The sequence below is a fragment of the Mus pahari genome, chromosome 10 (assembly GCF_900095145.1).
Source record: "Mus pahari chromosome 10, PAHARI_EIJ_v1.1, whole genome shotgun sequence".
Lineage (NCBI taxonomy): Eukaryota > Metazoa > Chordata > Mammalia > Rodentia > Muridae > Mus > Mus pahari.
The window spans coordinates 10,186,558-10,203,613 of NC_034599.1; the positions used below are offsets into that span (position 1 = coordinate 10,186,558).

Genomic DNA, 17,056 nt, shown 5'->3' on the forward strand with positions numbered 1-17,056 from the left:
TTGCTCAGCCTGCTCTCTTATAGAATCCAAGACTACCAGCCCAGAGATGGTCCCACCCACAAGGGGCCTCTCCCCCTTGATCACTAATTGAGGAAATGCCTTACAGCTTGATCTCATGGAGGCACTTCCCCAACTGAAGCTCCTTTCTCTGTGATAACTCCAGCTGTGTCAAGTTGACACAAAACTATCCAGTACAATTACTAACACTCCACAGTCCTCCATTGAAAAGATCTTTAACAAATGCTTAGCATGCGGTCTAATGGGACATTCTCTATTTAAAATCACATTCATTTTTTTTTTACTGTATATGTATGTGTATGCGTTGGGTATGCATGTGCCATACACACAAGTGGAAGTCAGGAGACAATTTTGGGGAGCCAGTTTGCTCCTTGAACATGGGGCCTGGAGATCAAACCCTGATTATCAGGCCAGTGGGCAGTGCCCTCCTCCACTGAGCCAACTCAGTGACCGAAGGCACTGTAATCTAAACAATACTAAAGACCTCCAAAGAAAGCCATCAAAATCCAGTTCTTTACATCTCAATTGAAGTAGTTTTACAAGGCTTTACCAGCAATGAAAATGTGCTTTACAGTCCATGCCCCTTGCGCACGTGCGCGCGCGCGCACACACACACACACACACACACACACACTAAAAGAATGTTGGTAATTGTTTCCAAAAATCAATTTCTTTAAAAGTGGACATTGAGGACCAATGATGTATGCTACGTGGAATTAAACACGAGATTTTTTTTTCCCAGATCAAAAAAAGTAGCATTCATAAGCATTCACGAGCCTGCTATAATGAATCTGGGTTTTATGTTAATTCCTTGTGCAGTAAGTTCCTGCCTTGATTTCACTCCCATGGGCCCACAGAGGCCATTTCAAGCTGCACAAAGGATTCTCCTCAGCAGAAGGGCATGGTGGACAGTGCTCTTCTCAGCAGAAGGGCATGGTGGACAGTGCTCTTCTCAGCAGAAGGGCGTAGTGGACGGTGCTCTTTAACCTGGCCCTCATCTGGCGCACATGCCCCCTTTCTTCTACTTCTTTGGGCCTTCAGCCACCTCCTCTTTGGTCCTACTCTCACCATCCTTCCTCAGGCTTGACTTCTGGGGTCTCTTCTCTTGGTTCTCACTGACTCCATGCCTATCCTGTCCTCACTCTCCAGCCAGCTTCACACTTTAACCCATGTGCTATTGAATGTTTTCCCCGGCAGTCCTGCTCCTAGTAGATGGCCTCAGTGACGTTGCCTTTGGTACTTTGTATGTCACTGTGTGTGTGCAGGAGAGGACAGAAGAGAATCCCCAGCGTTCATTCCACCTCCCACTTTCCTCTCCCAGTGAATCGTGGGCCATCTGTAAAGCATGAAGCCTGGCTTTTCTCTTCTGGGCCCACCACTCCCCCGTTAGGTTTGCAGTCTGTAGTCTACCCAAAATGGGCATTGCTTATGGTGGTGGGCAGAGCTAGTAACTGTACTGCTGAGAACACAGGAGCATGTAGGGGCAAGCCTGGTGGGAACCCAAGCGTGTGCCCTTGCAAACAAATCACTGTAACATGAGAAAGGAAGTAACAGAGAGGCTGGCTGAGCTGGGACTGCCCGGTCAGCTCCACACAGGCACACCAGTGCCAAACCGGCCAACACAGACTCCACCCCACCTGTGGGTCAGAGAGGAATTTGTTAGTGCTTAAAAATGAGGAACTATTTTCTCTCTGATTAATCATTTGTCAAAATAACCTCAGCTTATTTACATAAATACTGGATTTGTTAAGAGACCATGGAGCATAATGGTCCCTGAGACACAGGCAAGAGTGACCTAAATGTATACCTTGCCCAACTCAACACCAAGAACTTGGCTCCTCTCCTCAGTGTCCAAGAGAAGTGTAATGTACACGCACACACACACACACACACACACACACAATTGGAGCTAAATCCCTCACTCCATCCCCTGGTTTGCTGCCAGTTTCCTGCTCCTGGGTGTGAAGCCACCAGAGAGCAATTAACTCCCTGAGCTCTAGGCAGCCAATTAGCAGAATGGGGGAGTGGGGGAGGAATGCAGAGACAGACAGACACAGACAGAGAGACGGAAAGGAACCAGAAGAACCAGAAGGTCCCTAGAGCTTTTGATCAGCCCCCCTCATTCTGCAGTTTAAGTGGCAGTGCTCAAGGGATGTGACACACACACAAGGCACATTAATGTCACTTTAGGTAAGTCCTTTAGAGGGTTTGGACCTTGGCCCCTTCCTCTGTAGGCAACCCAGGTGCCAGTAATCTCAGCGAACAGTTTCTAGGCACATCCTTAGGGCCAGGACTCCTTGAGGGTCTTACCGCACCCCTCTGTACCTCCACACATGGTTACCTTCAATTAGAAATGAGGCTACCAAAACACAGAAAGCTTCAATAATTTGCCCACAAGCAGACAACTAGGGAATGCTGCAAAGCTGGTCTAAGAACCCAGCAATTTCCACCCCCAGAATTCTTAAATCCTAATTATTAAATCTCCTTTATAGATGCCCGTCAGGTTATACTTTTTAAAAACAGTTAAGTTCCTGGACTGTCTTGCATCATCTGTAAATACTTAGAGCTGAGTTGGTGAATTCTGTCTGACTCTAGGGCTAAAGCAACAGCTAGTGTCCCTGCTGGTCTGCCCCTGCACGCCCACAGCAGGGGAGAGTACAGGCCACAGAGTGCAGCCTGCAAAGCTTGAAACAGTCACTTTGTTCCTGGACAGAAAATGTGTCCTAAACAGCTCTAGGGCCTTCAAGGATTTGATTCTACAAGGCATAGCACCTTACAGTGGACAAAATGCCTGGGCACACACACCATTCACCAGGATGTTTTCCTAGGGGCATTCATGCCATACAACAGAAGGTACCACTCAAGTACTTATATAAGTTGCCTGACTTAGGCCATGGAAGCCAAAGGTGGCCAAGCCACTGTCTCAGGGTCTGGCTCCCAACTGCAAGCTCCTTCCTGAACGTGCCCTGGCACCCTAGCTGTCTTCCTCTGACTGTCAGGGAAGGGCTTGTGAACACAAAAGAATCGAAGTCCTGCCAGCAAGTTCTTCTGGCTTCTGAGAACATCCTTCCAGATGTATTCAGGGAATGAGAGTCATCCAGGGGTAAAAAGGTTACGTTGATGTTCAACTTTAAAGGAAAGTGTATGCCTAAAACAAAGCCATGGCGATCACAGAGAATACATTTTGAAATACATAACAGATTCAGAAGCACTCCTCCTCATAATAAGCATTCCAGAAACACGGGCTAGTTTTACACTGATTTAATGCAGAAGGTATAGGTGAAGCAATCCAAACCACTTAATTACACAGCTTTATCAAAACATACATACTTCTAGACTGAAAATATAAGCTCTATAGAAATTGTATGATTCTGAAATACGGCTCAGTTTTAAGGATTTATTTGAAATAGACAATATATGACTAACTTTCCTTTGTTTTATTCATTCTGTAATAGATCTTGAATTTAATTTCAGTTATAAAATGCATATTAGAGTATACAAAATCCCTGCAAGGAAAAGTAGGCAGTATGCTTATGCATACCCATATTGAACCAACTGTCTAGTAAACACAAGGCAGCATCGCTTATGTCACACAGTAGGTCCTCAGGCACCCTCCTCCCATGAGTCACAGAAGAGGACCTTAATGCTTGGGCCCATTCCTCATCACAGTGTTCCTCAATTGGAAAGCAAAACTAACCCAGACTACCAAATCCAAAAGCCTCTCCCGCTGCCCGCCTCTCCCGCTGCCCAGTGTAGATTTCCGACAACACTAAGACCCCCTGGCCAATATTTCATTAACCTTCATCTTAAAAATATAACTTTGAAGCTGGGCATCATGGCACACATCTTTAATTCCCGCCCAAGGAAGCCAGAGGCAGGTGGATCTCTTGAGTTCAAGGCCAGCCTGGTTTACAAAGAGAGTTCCAGGACTATATGGAGAAACCCTGTCTGAAAGCCAAAGTAAGCAAAGACAACCCCCAGAACTTGTGTCTCCCTTGGTGGGGCAGCTGGTGTTCTGCAACTGTGGCTCTGCCCACACTATAACATTTTAATGAGGCAATGTTATTCACTGCTTTTAATTACTCCTTTTATGGAAGATGGGCTAGAAGCACCTGGGCCTAAGTAGTTTTACAAGCCTATATGTAACGAAAGCTCTTGGATGTGATCCTGATCTAAGATTCAAATAACTGTCCTGACCCAACAGGGGCAGCACTTGGTACATAGTCAGTTAATCTTGGGCCCTGCCCGTAACAGTGTCTGCGCGGGTCCTAGTTTCATAACTTGAGGTCTCAGTCAACTGGCTTGGCTGATTTAGGAACAATACTTTATGTAACCAAAATCCCTATTCCCCTGTGGCAGTAGTAGATTGTAGGAGCCCCAAAGAGGAGACAATTCCTCACACCTTTCTTTACTGTCCTTCCCCTGGGAGCTCAAGCCCAGTGTTTGGCACCAGCAGGCATGCCCTGACATCTGTTGAACGAGGAAAATCAATGACTGTGTTTTCAAGATTGGTCCCACAGCACAGGGTTCAAGGCACTGGAATGAGTATCTAGCAGCAGGGCAGGGGAAAACAAAGAACGGGCAACTGATCGCAGTAAGCATTAGCTCAGCTCCATTGAACAAAAAACTGGACAGAACCCGAACAACCACAAACAGACGCCACAAAAGCTTTCCTTTTCCTTGTGCACAAACCCGGAGTCCACCAAAATCTTTACTGTTCTCTCTGCACAGCACTGCCAGCGCTGCTGAAGGACTCACATTCCAGGTTAAATTTCAGGCCCAACAGAGACACAGAATAAACAAATTTGTGGACAACATGTTGCCATTTATGTCTCTTCCATTTGTAAACATTGGCTGGGAAGTGAGCGGGAAGATTGCTTGTGGCTCTTCCATACCCGCGTTTTTAATGTTTTCCCAATCCAGGTTGTGGGAAGCTCCAAAGACAGAAGAAGTAATTAAAAGATGGTCATTCACATTGTAAAGGGACTTTTCATTTATTTCTACTAAGTACTTTCACTCTTTTAGGGCCCTGAATTTGGGGTGTCACTTAAATGCAGCTTTCATCTTAATTTTCCTCTGAAGATAATCTTGACTCTTGTTTCTATTCACAGGGCTGGGGACACTCATGGCTGGTGAAGGAACTCAGTGGCTTCTTATCTTCTCCAGGTTCAGAGGGTTTGAGGAATCCGACCACCAAAGAAAACCCCACGTGTGGGCACAATCCTTCCGCTATCTCATACCCACTGGCTTTCAAAAACCTGTGTTCTGCTCTTCATTGGTCCAAGCAACCATGATCAGAGAGCAAATACGTCTAAACTTTAGCGGCCACATGGGCCGCTCACATGTGGCCAGAAGCATAGGCCACTTCTTCACATGGATGACAGGTAAGGAAGGGCCTCTTTCACCCAGGATACCGCAGCCCCTTACCAGATAGCCAGCCCACCTCTCTGTAAAAAGGCCATGAGGGTCTGGGAATTTTCCCATCCTTGTGCTAAATAATATTGATTGGTAACTCATCTTCTTCACATAAAGAAGAATTGGGTATTTAGAAAACTCAGCCAAGGAAATGTCAGTTCACAGCAGAATGGCCTCATCGCTGGAACCAGTCTGCCAAGTTGTGGATGCTCTTGGGCTGGCCCCCAGAGGTCTGCACAGCTTGGCATGCCCGGCACCATTGCTCATCCCAGAAAGAGGTGAGGTGCACTGCAAAGCTCCGGCGCCAGCGGAAGTAACGGCGATAGACAGCCACATTTCGGTCGAGAAAGAGCAGGTAGGCAGCCAGGGAAGCAGCATTGGGGAAGTCGTCCACGTGGATGAAGGCGCCACGAGGCACGAAGCGCTCATAGTTGGCACGATCGGGGCCGAGTACCACTGGCACGGCCCCAGCCAGAAAGGCATTCCGCCACAGCTTCTCAGTGATGTAATCCACGTGCTGTGAGTTCTCAAAGGCCAGATAAAACTTGTAGCGGGCCACAGTGTGCAGCAGCCCGACGGCTGGCACTGGCTGTCCAGGTCCCATCCGGCCAAACACGTCCACAGACACGTGCCGACTCAGCTGGTGGTAGTAACGGACCCGTGCCTGGTGCTCATTCCAGTTGCTCACAACCCAGGCCACCAATCCTCGCTTGCAGGCCAGCTGGGGGCCCAAGCCTGAAGGCTGTTCAGTTGGATCGTTCCTGGGATAGAGGAAGCCATAGGGCACAAAGACATCCGAGTCGGTCCTGTAGGACAGTGTCCAATTGAAGAGGTCCTTGGCCAAGCCCCGCAGCCCTGGAGTATGGGAGGGAGATTCGAAGTTCATCCACACCCACCGCTGACCCGGAGGACGAGAACCTACGGTCTCCAGGGCTTTGCCAGTTAGCGTCACTGCTCCCTCCTGGGCGTCGAACATGCTTAGCTCCAGCGCCTTATCCGTTCGTTCTTGGGCGCCCCAGGGCGGAGGCCAGTCGTGGAGTTCCTTCACCAGGTCGCGGTGGTGGAACAGCACTGCCTGAGCCTCCCCGTAGGCCGCGCGGTCGGTGAGCAAGCGGCAGCCGCTGATGTTGAAGCGCAGGCTGCAATCGGGTGGAGACTTGGGGTAGCCGCCGCGCCCCCTAAAGGGTTCCCACCAGAGCAGCACACCCACCAGGCGTTGCGGAGCTGGGGAAGCCCAGGGCAGTGGCGGCAGCTGTCCCCAGCAAATGCAGGCAGTCAACGCGGTGCACAGTAGTCCCACTGCGGCCAGCGCAGAGGAGCTCCGGGGTAGTCCCCAGCCTCCGCGACGCCGGTCCCCCGGCGTCTCCATGTAGCGTCCACGAGTGGCCGCCGCGGCTCGCCACGCGTCCACCGTCCGTGAGGGGCGACATCGGCTCTCAGGCTGTAGCTCTCGCCCGGCCGGAGCCATGGAGGATGCAGGCGGGGCATCGGCAGACCCACGGGCAGTACCTCGCCCCTCCCAAGTCCAGGACAAGGTGAGCCGGGCCCGCAGCCCTGGCCCAGCGCCACCCTGACCCTCCCAGACACTGCCCTCCTAGCCCTGCGGGCCCGGCCTGGGGCGTTTCCTGCTGCGCCTGCGCTGGCTGTCCTGCCCAGCCAGGGCTCTTGGGCTCCGAAACAGCGCCCCGCTGGCGCCTCACCTGGGGTCGTGGCCTCTTGGTGCGCCTTCGCTGTTCCTGCGCCTAGGTGGCCGAGCCCTCGCCTTGCAGGTCTTGCACTGGAGACCTCCCCCAGAAGCCTTGAAGGAGTGATGGGGTGGGGGTGCGATCCCACTGCAGAACTCAGAGCAGAATCAGCTTCCTTCCTTATTTCACTCTGCCTGGCCGACGACGCCCCTGGGAGGGGAAGGAGGGAGGGAGGGAAGGAGGGAGGGAGGGAGGGAGGGAGAGGGGAAGGAGGGAGAGAGGGAGGGAGCCTTAGAACAGCTGGAATGTAGTCGGGACAAATCAGGTCAGCTGTGGAGTCAGACACCAGCTGGGCAGTGTGACTGGTCCTAAGAACATTCCAAAAGGTGCTAGTGGGCCCAGCACAGGACAGAAGGCAAACTTTTTTTTTGAAAGATTTATTTATTATTATACGTAAGTATACTGTAACTGACTTCAGACACACCAGAAGAGAGGGTCGGATCTCATTATGGGTGGTTGTGAGCCACCATGCTGGGATTTGAACTCAGGACCTTCCGAAGAGCACAGTGTTCTTACCCGTTGAGCCAACCTGCTGAGCCATCGCCAACCCGCTGAGCTATTATCTCACCAGCCTGGCAAACGTATTCTTTGGGTTACAGAAAAGCATTCTTTCCTTGACTCTCCACCAAAAAGAGAGAGAGAGAAGGGGGAGAGAGAGAAGGGGGAGAGAGAGAAGGGGGGGGAGAGAGAGAGAGAGAGAGAGAGAGAGAGAGAGAGAGAGAGAGAGAGAGAGAGTTTTAAAGGAGTTTATTTAACTGAAACCTATCATATACATGATTTTACCCAATAAGACAATCTAAATTTGCTACAGTTCTTCATATCATATATTTTCAGGTTTTTAAATTTTAGATTTATTTATTGTATTTTATATATACGGACGTTTTCCCTGAGTGCTGCATGCGTGCTGGTACCATGCAGGTCAGAAGAGATCATCAGATCCTGTGATTGTGAGCTGTCATGGAGTGCTGAGGACAGAGCCCAGGTTGTCTTCAAAAGCAAGAAGAGCTTTTACGCTGTGAGCTATCCATCTTTCTAGCCCCCAAATAGCTGATTTCTGGACATGAATATTCAGTGTAAGGATGGCATATAAGGACTTTTAAATATAAAGCAGACAGGTCACACGCAGGCATGTGAAGCACATTGCCTCGGGGATCTACGTCCTTACTTCAATCAATGCTAACTTTAAATGTCCTTGGATTTCCGTACCGTGATGACTACTGCTGTGAGTGCGGCTGACCGCCTTTTATCTAATCCTTGCGTTATATAACTTCCATCGTGTGTCTCTGATGAAAACAGCATGCACTGTAGGAGTGAGGCTTCCCACCCCACACTATTGCTGGCTAACAGCATTCCTGGTACTACAGGGCAGAAGAGGCAGAAACCAATGAATGACCCTTGTGCCTCATTCTGCCGTCTGGTTGAGGATCACTGTTTTTAAGCACTTAAATAATTTGTGCTTCCAGGAAGGTTATACAGAACACTTGGGACTATAAAATGATGAAACAGATATCCTTGTGCCCCAGTAAAGGCTGTGTCTGTCCCAGAGGCCATAACCAGGCACCCACATCTGTTAGACACTTGGGGAGGTTTGGTCCAGAGCTAGATCACGACTTCCTGGGCTAGTTGCTCTCTTATTAAGTTCCTCAACTGTTATTAGGTGGAGTTCTAAAGTGGGGAGAGCTGATTTAAGGATAGGAGACAACTTTAAGGAAAGTTTTAGTAGGTTCCTGCTGTGCAGCCAAGGGCTCTAAGCCTACAGTTGTGGTATCCATATAAGATGTTAGGGAGAACCTGCTGGGAGCTGGGCCCCTCTTATCCTCATCACTGGATTTGCCATTCACATGCATTTTCATTGGTTTGTTTTAATTTTTAAAAATGTTTGTTAGGTTTTTATTCATTTACTGTGTGTGTGTAGGGGGAGGGATGCTCGAATACCATGGCATGTGGTGTAGATCAGAGGACAATGTGCAGAACTGTCTCCTTCCGCCATGTGGGTCCTGGGAAGCCAGGAGTAGGATGTAGAAGCTTCTGTAAGTGATTTCTGGCGTCATGGCACTTCCTGCGGCACTCAGAAAGCAAGTGGGAAGTCCTGAAGAGTTATGAACACTCTAGGCTCATCTGTCCAGTAGTGTGCTCTTCCCACACCCTACAACATTTTATAGTGTCTCTAGGGTATTTTTTAATTGAAAAAGAAATGAAATGAAAAACGAATTTCAAATGTGTTTGTTTGAAAATGGAAGTTTCAGTAATTCCCCAGTATTTTTGTTTGAGTCAGGGGCATCTTGTAGCACAGGCTGCCCTTGAACTGACTATGTAGCTGGATCCTGGCGTTGACTTTGTGATTTCCTGCCTTCACTTCCTAAGTCCTGGGATTGCTGGCATGCACTCTAATAGACAGGAACCACTAGGCCTGGCTTGATTTTGGGTTTTATTAACATAAGAACTAAAAGGCACAAGCACCATGTTTCAGTCCCAAGGAGTGCAGTGGCCTCCCCTTGTATGCTACAGACATTTGGGAGGGAACAAACCACTAAAGTCTAGGGAGAGCCCACTGGAATACTGAGGAACAACTAATGTGAGGGAAGGAGCAGCTGAGATGTCTGTTCAGGAGTGTGTCCAGCCTGGAGGTAAGAAAGTGACATCATAAGAGTCATATTTGAAAGTGACATCATAAGAGTCATATTTGAAAGTAACATCGTAAGAGTCATATTTGAAAGTGACATCATAAAAGTCATATTTGAAAGTGACATCATAANAGTCATATTTGAAAGTGACATCATAAAAGTCATATTTGAAAGTGACATCATAAGAGTCATATTTGAAAGTGACATCGTAAGAGTCATATTTCAAAGTGAAATGTTTGTCATAAGTGGGGGTGAACATGTGGACATACACTCCTGAGAAGCTGGCCTACTCACAGGTATAGGCGCTGGTGAACGGGTGTGCTGGTGAACAGGTGTGCTGGTGAACGGGTGCGCTGGTGAACAGGTGCGCTGGTGAACGGGTGCGCTGGTGAACGGGTGCGCTGGTGAACGGGTGTGCTGGTGAACGGGTGTGCTGGTGAACGGGTGTGTTGGTGAACGGGTGTGCTGGTTAAGGGGATACAAGCTTTCTGCTTTAGACTTTCTTTTGTATGGTCCTAGGAAAGTTGATCTGCCAAGGGGAAGGAGGAGTTGTGAGAACACAGCCCGACCCTTATAGGCCAGATCCCACAGCCTGAAGAGCCAGGCCACACCCCCTTGCAGCCCTGGAAGAGAGGTAAGAAGTGTTCAGTGTATGGTATCTGGCTCTTCCATGATCTTTTTCACTATGCTATATTGAATTCAATCCTGTCGTGATGTGAAGCTATCTTCCCCCCTCCCCAGACTCATAAAATGTCTGACTTTTCTTGCTCCTCTGGCTGCCTCCTCCACACTCATGGCAGTGTCCCTGTCCCCTCTCCTCTCCTTCATTGTATTGCCTCCATCACACAAACACCCCATATATTATATTGCTTCTGTTTAATGCTCTTCCGGCCACCTGGAGACCTGATCATGGCCTGGGGACCACTTCTCTTAATAACCAGCATCCTCTGAGAGAATTATGTGTCAGTGGCCTTTCCAGACCAACCAATCCCTACCCTTTCTTTTTATTCACAGAAGCTATGGTTGTAATTCAGATATGAACCACAGATGTGAGACCAACAAAGTGTTGCGGGGATAGCTGTGCAAGCCTGCCATCAGTGTCACATGACATAACCAGAAATGGCCACTTCATGCTGTTAGTATATTACTGAAATTATCTGTCACTATCTGTTCCTTATGAGAAACTGACTGGGTATCAAAGACTGTGACTGTGGGAATAGCTTACTGTGACCTTTAGACACTCCATAGGCTTTCAGTGGAAAACAGTAGACATGTATGTGTTCATCAGAAATCAAAGTCCACCAAATTAGGTCACTAAGGTTGATTTATCCTGGAACAGCTGTACATTCATACAGTAATGGCCAGGGAGGTTTGGACTGGTTTTAGAACCTTTTCAAGATTGAAGATAGAAATGATCCCGTCTAACTTTCATGGGATAAAAATGGGAAGAAAGTAGTTCCTTCAAAGATAGTATGAAGTGCTACTACCCAAAGAAGAGTTGAGCAAAAATGTGCCTCGCCCCATAAGTAAGGTGATACTAGAAGAAGATGAGGAAGCTGGACTGATGGCGCTCTCAATCTCCTTGGGAATCGTTCTAATTTAGTAACAAGGAGGGACTTTTATAGTTAGAGGTCTCCTGTTTCACAGAACATTGCTCAGGGGGAATCAGCTTTCAATTGTCTGCATAAAGATAACAGCAAGGTCAGCTCTAAAGGAAGACTGTTTGTGTGCTAAGGTTGTGTAGATAAATGCTCTATAACTCGTGTCTCAACGGTCAGGTGGGGGAAATCAATTCACAATGTGCAAAGGCTGTCTGCCTCCCATTTCATATAGGCCCAGGCTCTGTGGGGAAAGGAGCCAGGAGAACTGTAATTCCTAAACTCAAACTCATTCTTTATTCTTCCTCCACGGAAATAGTTCATTTGACTTTTCTATTTGTTTTTGGTTTATGAGGTATGGTCCCATGGAGCCCAGGCTGGTCTCAGATTTACTAGGCCGCCAAGGCTGGTTCTCCTGCCTCAACTCCATGTGCTGGGGTTACAGGTATATGCTGCCATGCCTGGCTGGAGAGAATTTGAACCAAGACCACAACACTTATTCCTAAGGCTACTTGAATTCCTCACCAGAGAGAGCTGGTGTTTCCTAAGGGAAGCCCCAGAGTATGTTCTGATGGCCTCAGTCTCTACTCAAACTCTGTGAGAGTCTGGCTGCTGTAGAAGGGGCTGGCATTTTTTGGTTGGATGTAAGGTTTCTGGAGCTGAATGCACACCTCTCAGATGTACATTCAGCTACTTTCCTAGAAGAGAGAAAGAGGCAGTTCAAAGTGCAGGGTTGTGTTAGGAGTCATGTGCTTATCCTAAAGGCCAGTGAGCAGGTGCAGCAGGCAAGGCAATTAAGCAGGGTTCTTTCTTATGTCGAGCACACATTTTATCTGCATAACTGGGGAAATTGGTATGAAAAGAACAATAGTTAAAAGTTGTTACAGATTGCTTAAAATTAACAGCAATCTCAATTTACCCTCCTCTGCCCTGTTCTATTCTCTATTGCTACTGGTAGTAGTTGTGATGGTTGTGTGTGTGTGCATATACTAGCCTTGGTTATTCCCCTTCTGTGAGAGAGATTTTTTTTTGTCCCCACTTCAAATATACATCAGGCTAGCTGACCTGTAAGGCTCCCGAGATTCCTCTGTCTAGCATTTTGAATCATGTGTGCTGGGATTACAGATACATGCTGCTGTATTTGGTTCTACATAGGTCCTGTAATTCAACAGAGCAATCAGAACATCGCATTCTTGAATAGCAGACCATTACCCATTGAGTCATTTGGCCCCTGCCTTATTAAGTTCTTGATAGGAAATCAAGATGAACATAGCTGCTTTGCGCTTTCTCTTTTGCTCAAATGAACCATTTCACTGACCTTACGATGTAACGGTCAATAGAAGAATGTGTTCCGACTGTACTTTTCCTTGAGTGAAGAGGTAATGCAAGGATTGTGGGTGTTTAGGAAAATGAATATAGGCAAATTTTGGTTAAAATCAGAGACATTTGTCCTGTTATAAATACTCCCGCCACTGGCCTCTGCATTCTTGCACATGCTTTTCCCTGAGATAGTGGCCATTTACAGTTACATATGAAGTGATGGGATGTGGAATCTGACTGGAAAGGGAGCTGAAGCCTAGCCACCTTTGAGGGACCTAAGTCCTGGTGAGGCTGTGGTCTAGGCAACCAGGCAGAGATGCTGTGGAGAATCTCCCTGTGCTTGCTCATGCCTGGTGTGCACACTCACAAGTTCCATGAGACAGAGCGAGGAGGCAAGGGTCGTTTATCTTCCGGGTCAGTGCAGTTTGGTGGAAATAGAGGGCTGTGTCTGAAGCTGAGCGTTACTGTGTGCGGGGTTACTTTACTGGCTCTGTGAGCCAGGCAACTCTTAAAAGGAAGGGCGTATGCGGTCTTGGGCTTCCAGAGGGATACGAGCCGCAGGAGTGAAAGCTGCAAGCACACGAGTGTGCCAGAGACAGCAAACCGGAAATGGCAAGAACCTTTAACATCTCAAAGCCACCTCCAGTGACATACTTCTCCAACAAGCCACAACTCCTAAGCCTTCCCACACAGTGCCACCAACTGGGAACTAAGTGTTCAAATACATGAACATACCAGAGACATTCTCATTAAAACTACCACACCATGTACAAAATAGGGCTTGGAGGATATAGATTAAGAAGCACTTTCCTGACTGACAGAAAAGTATTCTATTATGAGCACCTACTCCTGCTGGGCAGTTCTAATATACATTGCGTAGTATGTAATGTGTCATGAAATTCTTAATAAAAAGGGAAAGCATTTTAACCTTACTTACACCCATGGATACTGTATATGCATGTTACTGTCACACAGTGCAGCCCCTCGCTTGTGCCTGATGGATACTTACCAAACAAATGGATGAGCGATGCCACTAATTTTATACTTCGTGGAGTATTAGCTAAATGATTGGATTTGCACAGGTATTCAGATAATGCAAAATGCTTTAAAGTGTAAGGTGATAAATGATATTACACACTGTGCCTCCTAAGTGTTGGGTAAAAGTGATAAGGACTTACCAACCCCCCTCATCAGAGTTCCCTTCAACCCACGTGTACTTGAGTTAGAATAAATTCTTTGCAGTTGCAGGAACCCAGACCAACCTTGTGGGGCTTCTGGTGGTACTTGCCACTCACTGAAATGCCTCCATTGTTCCATGAGTTGGCTGGCCCCACCTTAGACAGCCACCTGCCTGGTGTTCTGGAGGAGGGGGCTGGGACTTGGCTAGCCACCTCCTTTTGCTCTCAGACCTCCATCTCTCCTGCAGATCCAGAGCACACTTCAGGAGACAGAATGGAAAGCTATGCTCCTCTCGTAAGCGGGGAAGTTCTCCTTGATGGAAACATTCCTCTCAAGCAGCTGATGAGCACACGACAGGTTGTTTGACTGGGCTCCATCACTCCCATTCCTATGATCCTTCCTCCAAAGGGGACCTGGGCCACTTAAGTATCAATGAGCCCTTGTGGGATTAAAGTGAGCCAGATGACAGGCTGATAAATTTTTGTATGATACAGAAAATAGAAAAGTAAATGCAGGCGTCTCCTTGGCAAAGATGAGCCAGCCAGGTGCCAGGCACACAGGGTATCACTAAATAAACACAGAGATCTCTGCCCTCATAAGACACAGTGTCACATTCAGCCCTTCCAACAGAGTCACCGCTTCAGGAAAATTCCATCTAGGACTCTAACGGTTGACATTAGAAGCCATGAGCGGCATATGCCCCTCGGACTTATTTCCTTGACTGCCTTGACTTCATTACATGTACATTGATCAGTATGACTTTGGTTGATGTTTGAACTTGTTTTGAAATGGAGTGCCTTTCTATTGTTGCTCACTTGGCCTTGAACTCTAGGTCCACGCCATCTTCTCATCCCAGCCTTTCAAGGAGCTGGGGCACAGGTATGCCAAGCACCTAGACAGGCTCTTAGGCACGGGCTCACCTTTCTTTACAACCTTCTTGGCAAGGGTTGTCAGATGATCAAGCAAATTCATATTCGGGAGACAGGTAGACCAGAGTTGTCCTTTCTCTGCTTTAGTTATAAGGATGAAATGTGAGCAACTATACATTCGAAGGAAGCTTGTTAGCCACACATGTGCTCTAAGCAAGAACTGTAATTAAAACAGACCAAACTAAAGGCGGGCGAGGAGCCCTTCAGTTTCAAAACACAGCAAAACCTACCAGCTAACTAGCCCTGTCCATGCACCATGATTTGAATCAGAATTTAACCACTTGTGATTTTTTCCAAGTTTATTGTGGAAGGAATATTTAATAAGAGGTCTGCACTTGTAACAAGTTATTAAGTATATGAGACAATGATGCTGTCTGTAGCTACACATGTTTAACAGATCCACAAAACTAACCCATCCTGCACCTGAAAGTTAGTAACTTTCTTGGTGGTGGTGATGGTGAGTGTGTGTCTGTAGTTTCTCTCTGTGTGTGCATGTGTGTTTTCATGTGCGTTTTTGTGTGTGTATGTGTGTGTGTGTGTGTGTGTGCATGTGTGCATATGTTCAGACACAAGTGTGGGTGTGGAGAAGCCAGAGGTAGTTATCAAGTGTCTTCCTCTGTTGCTCACCAAACCTAGAACCCATAGATTAGCTAGACTGGCTAGCTAGTGAATCCTCCTGTCTCCACTAGTGTTATGTATACTATGCTCTTCACTTTCTTTGTGGGTACTTAGAATTTGAACCCAGATCCTCATGCTAACAAAGCAAACAGGTCATTATCTAAGTCATAGCCCTAGTCCCTGTACCTGTAGATTAACTATGTTCCCTTCCTGTCCCCAGCCCCACCTAATAGCCACATTCTACTCTTCTACACTTGACTATGTACATTCTTAATAGAACTAGAATCCTGACATGCTGGTCATCCCATAAAAGGACTTGTTTCATGTACCATATGTCTGCCAGGTTTCTTCATGTTGACCTCCAATTCTCTCTCTCTCTCTCTCTCTCTCTCTCTCTCTCTCTCTGTGTGTGTGTGTGTGTGTGTGTGTGTGTGTGAAACATTCCGAGAACTAAGAAGTTGAAAGATGATGTGGTGACCAGTGTTTCTTTGCCACCTAATTACCCTGTCTTCATTCAAAGTCCTTCTGGTTTATTATTTCCAAAGTTTGAACTCATGAAGATAATCTAAGTGGATGGGAAATTAAACTATCAAATTAGAAACACTAGAAGGTCTTGCATAAGAGACATGGTTACACAAGGTAAAACCTTATCATAACATAGTATATAACATAGAATATATATATATATACACACACACACAAATTCATTACAATATAGAAAATCACAGTTAAGACAAACATATATCACCTACAGAAATGGTCATATGAATACCTATGTGAGGAAAAAAAGTGTGAGCTCTAAAATGTGTGTACTGTGTATTTTTATTAATACAAAGCCTAAGGATCAAACTCGAATCATCAGGCTTGCATGCCAAGTGCCTTACCCACTGAGCCATCTCTCTGACCCATGTTTTGTTTTTAAGTGTTTATTTAAAATGCAGCACAAAAGTACTTCCATCGAATCATCCTTAGCATCCCCTATGTGCTGGGTGTGGGAGTGACGTATGATACAATGATGCTGGTGTGGAAAGCCTGTGCATCCATCTATCTGGGGATGAGGTAGTGACCATAGGTACACTATTTAACACAAAAGCAGTCAGGCCCTGGAATAATACACACAGAAGCAGGAGGCAATTTCTGGAGCACTGAGTAGTTTGCCAGCATTAGAAGTTGGTCAGAACAGGGCAGACTGGAGCAGGCAGTGGGCAGCAAACCTGGAAATTCATGAAGTCAGAGTGGGGTGGCTTGTTTATTAAGGGTATAGTGAGACTGGAAATCTCTGAGCATGTTTATAAAGTCACTGGGCACCCAAGCAGGATGAGGGTGTCATTGCTCCTGGGTGATCTGAAGTCTATATTGTGTGTTATGACTGTCTTTCCTTTGTATGGACACATGCACAGAGAGAGAGATGGTAGGTTACAAACTTGAGATCTATAGGATTAGTCAGTGCTTTACCCTAACTCTGAGCCATCTGGCTGTGCCTTGACTGACAGCCTTTGGGTTTCAGCTTCTAACTCACAGTACTGTTTGTGAAGTAACCAGTGATGGAAGGCTTCCGGAACATGACAGTAACTGGAAACACACTTACACCAGCCCTTTCTCTCTCTCTC

At 47.0% G+C, this 17,056-nt stretch overlaps 1 protein-coding gene across 1 annotated transcript; it reads right to left on the bottom strand.

The window, feature by feature from the left end:
* Positions 1-3,953: 3,953 nt before the first annotated feature.
* Fut4 (fucosyltransferase 4) lies at positions 3,954-6,901 on the bottom strand. The gene has a single exon (XM_021207694.2). The coding sequence runs from the start codon at positions 6,899-6,901 to the stop codon at positions 5,609-5,611; it is 1,293 nt and encodes a 430-aa protein (XP_021063353.1). The 3' UTR covers positions 3,954-5,608.
* Between the last annotated feature and the right edge of the window lie 10,155 nt (positions 6,902-17,056).

Excerpts from the sequence above, each read along its gene's own strand:
- Fut4 (XM_021207694.2), bottom strand. The coding sequence starts at position 6,901 with ATGGCTCCGGCCGGGCGAGAGCTACAGCCTGAGAGCCGATGTCGCCCC.